Raw genomic sequence first — 7,192 nt, 5'->3', positions numbered from 1 at the left:
TATCTGGAAATTTAAGTAGAGCTTCTTAGTTGCATTTTTAATAGCAAATTATTTAACTTTAATCATTATAAAAATGTTTGTCTTGCATGAATGTGTAAAATATCATGAATTGTTTTCATTCACAAGTGAACTGAAAATATTCAAAATGTATTTTACTCATTTTCTCATTAGTCTTGATGTTATTCATAAAAACAAAAGATTCTTAGCCACTCCTGGCATTTCTAGTTTTATAAAATTACCAGAAAACTTAAGTTAATGGAATATTTTTACATTTTTCTCTATTTCCCAAGTTTTCTTCAGAAAACATTTCTTCTATAATCAGAAAAAATTTCTCAGAACATTTAGGTTTATTCCCAATTCTAGCAATGAGAATAAAATGAACTATTTCCTTTTACCAAGCCTTAAATCATTTGAAAAGTACATTTTTTTCTGCATATAGTCTTCTACATTGCATATTCATTGTAATAGATGATGTAATAGATAATTAAATAATGAGATTAAGTGGTCAGAAACCTGCTTCACCCTTCAACAGCCTGTCCACTGCTGCATTCCAAGATGGTACCACTAGGATTATTTAGCATAATCTCCAAGTAACGTCATGGTCTCATTCTTCTGAAATTTGTCAATTAAATGTTAAATTTAATCTGCAACACCATATCCAATGTGCACAGGTGTAGGTAAAGCAAGAGAGCTCATACAACCTTCTATTTATAAAAAAAATTCTTTAAGAGGGGATCCTTGGGTGGCTCAGTGGTTCAGCGCCTGCCTTTGGCCCAGGGCATGATCCTGGAGACCCGGGATGGAGTCCCGCATTGGGCTCCCAGCATGGAGCCTGCTTCTCCCTCTGCCTGTGTCTCTGCCTTTCTCTCTCTACCATGAATAAATAAATTTAAAAATCTTTAAAAAAAACTCTTTAAGAGATTTAAAAGCTCCTATTTAGAGGACCAGTTATACCGTATCTGATTACCTATATACTCAATACTGGGTAGGAATCATAAGAGAAATAATAGGCCCAACATCATTTTTTTTTCCCCCAACATCATTTTTAATGATAGCCTTCCTTAGTACCAGAATGACTCAAGTACTAAATTTGGCTGATTCAGCAGAGGAGTGCCCACTGGTAACATTTCCTACATCTTGGATCCTTCAGAATTGATCCACTTAGGATCCTCCTAAGTGATTGTGGGAGTGGGAGGCTGGACCCAACGGTGGAAAAGTGTGTGAAAGGTACAAATACTTTGTACTTATTATGAGATCACCAAAGTTCTCTGTCCTGTTGGTCTCTGTCCTGATTCAAACATCATTCTACTAGGCTTTTTTTCTCTCCATTTTTTATGGTGATACAAATTCCAGTGACCCAGATTAATCTGTTGCCTAATTTGGCTCCATTTGCTCATTGTCAATACCACAAATTTCACTGTAGATTCCTAGATCTTAACAGCCTATGTGATTTCTATTTCTTAGTGGCTACTCTGGGTGATTCTGACAATTCAAGCTTTTTGCTTTGAGGCATAGATAGAGTGGAGGTTAGCCGAAATCTCTTGCCTGCAAGCTAAATTCTACTAGCAGCACTATTCAAGAGACATTTTCTGGTTTTGGGGGTTGGCATTGGAAGGGCACCAGGGTCATCCATCCCAACTCTTTTTTTTTTTTTTTTTCCAACTCTTGATATTGTCTATGGTACTGATTCCTCTCAGCTTCTGGTGAACTAACAGCAATTATATTTTTATAGTTCTTTAAATTACCTATGCTGTCAAGTAGTAAGGTAATTAATTGGGACAAATATAGCACAGTTCTAAGTATAGGACTTAGTAGGGCTCTCCTGCTGGGTTGCTGGTTTCAAATCCTGGGTTTACCACTTCAGCTTTAAATAACTACTTAATTTTTAAATAACTACTTTAGCTTAAATTTGGGATGCCTTTAAAATTGGGATGCCTATAATTTTAAAACTCAAATGAGTTAACATACTTTTTAAACTGGCACAAAGCAATTGCTAAGTGAATAAAGTTTTTATGAATAAAAATACAGTATTTTTTTCATTTTTATGAATAAAAATATAGTACTCAGTGATTTTTTAAAATAAATGTATCCCATTAAATAGAGGTGAAATTCAACAAATTATAAAATAGAGTCCCTCATTTTATTTCAAACTCTCCCAGAAGTCTAATCCATGTTCCATGACCCACCTCCTGTTGCAGGAATATCTGCTAGAGCCCCTGGCACCCAGCCAGTGCCTTGAAAATGCCCATTACTATGTCCCCATCTGCTCTCAACTCTCCCACATTTAGGCCTTCTAGCTGTGCAGTAAGCAGCAATGGAGGCTGATAAGCTCACAACAGGACAGCTCCCTAGAGATACCCATGTGGGACTCTCAGGGCCAGGGGAGGCCCATCTGAGGCCTGGGCCAGTCCTCTTGGGTTCATCACAAAGACAATGGCAGTGTCTAGAAGGTAAGAATTTGTGTGTGTGGCAAGAGGGGAAGGGTAATACCAGCATGGACACTAACAATGAGAATAGATATAAGAACAGGGTCCTAAGGTCTCCTGCTATGCCAAATATTAATGGTTTGTTAGATATAGGGCAGGACTGGGCCAAAAACAGGGTACACTTGGAGGGGGAGGGCCCTCAGGGTAATGACTATCTTCCTACTAGTAGGGAAATACTTTCTTTCAGGATTTTTTTTTTTTTTTTAATCTAAGTGAAGATGTTTACCCTTTAAAAGAGTCCAAAAGCAGAAACCGAGGAGGCCCTCCAGAAGGACTGGCAGGTAGAACCAGGAAGACACTGATCCACAAAGTTCTTTCCATCTATCACCTCTGCTTTTCTTGGTAAGGGCACATACTGTCCTTCTTAACACACCAGCTTTTCTGTTTCCAAATTTACCTACAACAGCTTCAGCCACAAAAAGAGATGGGCTTTCTTTTCCTAAGCACAATTCCAATTCTCACACTGGGCCAGCTTGGGTCATATTTCTGTATGCAGCCACAATGACAGGTAACAGTGTATAATACAGCAGGCAGAAGCAGCCCTATGAAGGTGGGTTTCTGGCTGAGGAGTCACTATGAAATGAACAGACGAAGCTAGAAAGGTAGACGAATGTGAAGGACCTTGTATGTCTTAATGTGGGGGATGAGGATATGTTGTTTTTAAGAGAGAGATGGCCATTTCACTAAATGAAATGAATGCAATAAATTTGAAGAGACAGGGAAGAATAGAAATTTTGGACATATAAATAAGTTTAATTACCTGCTACACCATTCAGATGGAAATGTGGGGTAAATGGATAGAAACAAGGGTCATAAACTTAGAGGAGACAGGCCAGCATTTTTAGACAACTTTAGGTTTAGACATTCACCAGACTGAACTAATTTTTAACATTTAAAATAAAACTCTAAAACTTTTTTTACCACAATAAACAAAACGTATTAAAATTGACCTCCAGAAATGACCCAATTACTTTGTAAACATGATTTAATTTTTTTTCACATTTCTTTAAATGTCAAGTTTTCTCTGGCAAATTTATTCAAAATACTAAATTTTCATTTTAGAACTTACTTTACATTGCAGAGTGCCCTAAACTGACATTCATCAAGACACCTTTCTCTAAGCCCTAATGGTTTCTACCTTCCTTTTAAGATGTGTTAAGTAAATTTGTCATTCTCAAAAATATTCCAGAGAAAAAAATTATGAATTAAACACCCATAAATTCTTCTTCATTTCTGTTGTAGTGTAGCAGTTTATCATCTAACCCACAGTGGTCTATCAACTGAGTAAGGCTGAGTTTCTTGTTTTCCTCAGACATAGCTGACTGCAACTCATAAAGCAACAGCTGGCTACAGCTTCTCCACTTCTGTATTAACAACTGTAACTGAGACAGGTCATTCTGAAATAAATAAAAAAAAAATCAGTCAATAACTAGCGAGGCATCCTATTTTAACATACTTAATGAAAGTTGTTAATCAATGAGTAGGTTTAAAGGGTAACACACGGTCAGGATTGGGACTTCTACCCAGGAAAAAGTAGGATGGTTTTAAGTGGAATGGTTACAATGACCCAGAAATTGAGTTCTATGGCTATTTTATTTGGTCCAAGCTTTGGACCATTCTTACCCTCAGGGACAAATCAAATCATAAAATAGGGCAAAACTATGTTCAGAAGCAACAATATGGGTTAAAACATGCTTTTTCTATTACAGCTGTACTTTTAAAAAATGAATATATTCAATGTAATATAAAAATATTCAACTTAATATTTTTCAATATTCATTTTCATTCAATATTCAATATTCATTTCATTCTCTCATAAAACCCAAATCGTTATATTTAGAAAAATCCTAAAAATTCAAGACAGCAAATAAAGATGAACTATTCCACCATCTATTCCACATTGGTGGGAAGAAGGAGCCACTAGATATACATAAATGATCCACGTCAGTAAAGGTTACCTTCTTCCAAGTGCCCAACCTCTATTTAATTCAACCTATCTGTGTTGAAATCTAAAATTTAACTTCTTTGTCTTATCAAACAAAATACTGGAACATTTTAATAAGTTAGAAGAATACAAGATTATTACTAAAAATATTTATTATTATACTTTGTGGCCTGTTTGTAGCTTTTTAAATCATTCACTGACAGCTGTCACACTTTCGGTCTCACTGTGCTTGCCTCTCATTTGAAACTAATATTGCTACAGGCTGGAAATTAGAAAAACTTCAACTGCATATTAAATGATAGCTGGGACTTTTTAAAAGTTGAATCTGGTGTTTAGGGGCCTCTTCTCTAAATCTATGACTTACATTTGAGTTACAGTTGGTGGAGGACAGTTTTCTCAATATTTGGCTTATTGTTTATTATGCTTAAATAAACTTATTTTCTCTTTGAAATTACTTTCCTATCATTTATTTTTTAAAAAATAAGAAGTGGTTCTGAAATTATTCTCACCTTTGATCTATACATTTTGACCAGTTTTAGCCTCCGAAGAAGATCTTCTTTCTCCTCAATCTGCTTCACCAATTTTGCTCTTTCTTCACTTAATCCTTGTTTGGAAAGATCCTCATTCACAAAGTCACTCTGGAGATCACTGCGTGACTCAGTATCAAGAGACTTAGATTCACAAGCACTGATACTCTTGAAGGTATTTTTCAAACATGTACTTTCTTTGAATGGACTGTCTATGTGTTTAAAATTTTCTTGAAAATCCAAACAGTTTTCCTCTATTGAAGGTTCCTCAGGAAAAGTCTGATCGTTTTCTTCATTCTCTACTTTAAGACGTTTTACCGCACTGTAACAGGAATTAAATGAAAATCTAGTTTTCCTTAGTCGTTCTCTAAGTGTTGCACTCATCGGCTGAAAAGGAGCACAAAATAGTAATCAAGAAAAACATTCTTGTGTAAATAAATCTGCTAGAAATAAAGGCCTTAACATTTCTATAGTGAAATAAAGACCTTAACATTACTATAGTTGACACCACTAGATGGCTTTCTCTTTCCACGGATCTAAAGTAACCATCACAAAATGTCTTTCAATTCCTGCAAGCCCCATTAATTTTATTCTTTTTATTTTAGCAAAGTCAGCACCCTTCCAAAACAGTGTTGAGACACTTACCCCAGTCATCCCAAACATCTGTTCAGCAACTGTCACACTCCTGACACTTCTGAGTGCCTCAGAGTTACAAATTAAGGAGAAGACCTAGCTCCCTGCCACCAAAGACCTTCAGAATACTGCAGATTCAAACTTGCTCAATTTGGAATTTTGTAGTAACCTGATCTGAAACTAAATGAACATAATTGATACCAGATGAAAATGGTGGGGGTAGTTCAAACTCATTATCATAGGAGAAAGGCCTAAAATTACTTAATAGTCAATAAAATCTCTACTTATTGATCTACACATTACGTTGATTAACAGTCTTCAGTAGAATTAAACCCACTGCTGGCACAATACCTAGAAATAAAGAATAGCTCCCATGCAAGAGCTCGGATATGCATACTTGTTTTCTTGAACTACTTGGGCGGGGAGATGGTGGACTGGCACAGGCCTGCGGAGTGCTAGGTGAAACCACGGCTGGGTCGGATGGGCTTTCCATCTTGAAAACGCAATCTTGGCTTACCTCTACAAAATTGAAAAATAACAACAAAAAATAACCAATCAGAATGTAAATACATACTGTTTCTGTAAAAGAACTTTTTACTGCTGTACATATCACCTCCACGAATAAGCCAGCCACAACTTCACTTAGTTGGGGTCCATTCTTGCTCGTTTTGCAGTTTTCCATTTACCTTCCTACCTACGACCGTGTGGGTCCACGTGGTGACTACCAGGACAAACGAGCTGGCATCTCCCTATAGAAACGCTCTCCACTTGTTTTATCTACATTAGAATATCCTCAGATCTGTCGTGTACGGGGTGGGAGAATTAACTGTGGCATTTTTTTTTAAGATTTTATTTATTCATGAGAGACACAGGCAGAGGGAGAAGCAGGCCCCGTGCAGGGAGCCCGACGCGGGACTCAATCCCAAGACCCCAGGATCACGCCCTGGGCTGAGGGCGACGCTAAACCACTGGGCCACCCAGGGATCCCCTAACTCCGGGATTCTTAAGGAACTCTAATTTATAAGGAAATACAAACTCAAATCCTGACCCGAAAAAATCATCAGAACTGTCACAGTACCTTGAGCCCTATAAAGCTGTGTGACTAGAACCAATGACCACGGGGCCTGAGGAACAAGGAACAGGAGCGCAGGTAAGTGTACGCCCGTCTGTGTCGTTTGAGCAGCGAACTGACCCTGGAAAGGAGAGTTGGCACAAGTTTGTTTCCTCAAACAAACGCATCAACTTTGGGGGGGGGGAGGGGGGCATTTTCCTCCTCCTTCCACCACAGCAGAAAACCCACACTAGCCCTCGGGAGCCCCCCGGGTCAGAGGAAGGGTTGGGAGGCGCCCTGCCCGCACAAAGGGAGCTCCGCTCGCCGCGCCCGCAGACCCCGGAGCAGCCCACCCCTCACACTCCCATCCTCTCGCCCGCCCGCGCTCTACCTCCCTCCTCCACCTCCCAGAGCGCGGAAAACGCGCGCTGCCCTGGGGGGCGGGGCCGCAGGGGAAGCGGAAGAGACGCGCGATTGGTCCGATTGACCGACGCGCAGCGCCGCGTGCCTCAGCGCCCCGGGAGCGGCCGGACTGCGCGTGCGCGGTCTC

At 39.0% G+C, this 7,192-nt stretch overlaps 1 protein-coding gene across 4 annotated transcripts; it reads right to left on the bottom strand.

Annotated features, from left to right (window-relative positions):
* Positions 1 to 3,218: 3,218 nt before the first annotated feature.
* SFR1 (SWI5 dependent homologous recombination repair protein 1) lies at positions 3,219 to 7,181 on the bottom strand. 4 transcript variants are annotated; one of them, XM_025467123.3, is made up of 5 exons: positions 7,034 to 7,181; positions 6,670 to 6,784; positions 5,989 to 6,110; positions 4,941 to 5,345; positions 3,219 to 3,883 (listed from the first exon to the last, which is right to left on the bottom strand). In XM_025467123.3, exons 3-5 carry the CDS (start codon positions 6,082 to 6,084, stop codon positions 3,692 to 3,694), a joined length of 693 nt encoding a protein of 230 aa, XP_025322908.1. In that variant the 5' UTR covers positions 6,085 to 6,110; positions 6,670 to 6,784; positions 7,034 to 7,181; the 3' UTR covers positions 3,219 to 3,691. The 4 variants fall into 4 exon arrangements, with proteins under 4 accessions (XP_025322908.1, XP_025322910.1, XP_025322907.2 ...); XM_025467125.3 differs by lacking the exon at positions 7,034 to 7,181 and adding an exon at positions 6,950 to 7,021; XM_025467122.3 differs by lacking the exon at positions 7,034 to 7,181 and adding an exon at positions 6,996 to 7,020.
* Between the last annotated feature and the right edge of the window lie 11 nt (positions 7,182 to 7,192).

This window comes from Canis lupus, chromosome 28 (assembly GCF_003254725.2).
Source record: "Canis lupus dingo isolate Sandy chromosome 28, ASM325472v2, whole genome shotgun sequence".
In the NCBI taxonomy this organism is placed as follows: domain Eukaryota; kingdom Metazoa; phylum Chordata; class Mammalia; order Carnivora; family Canidae; genus Canis; species Canis lupus.
The sequence above is the reverse complement of the archived record's forward strand: the minus strand, read 5'-3'. Positions and strand labels throughout refer to the sequence as shown.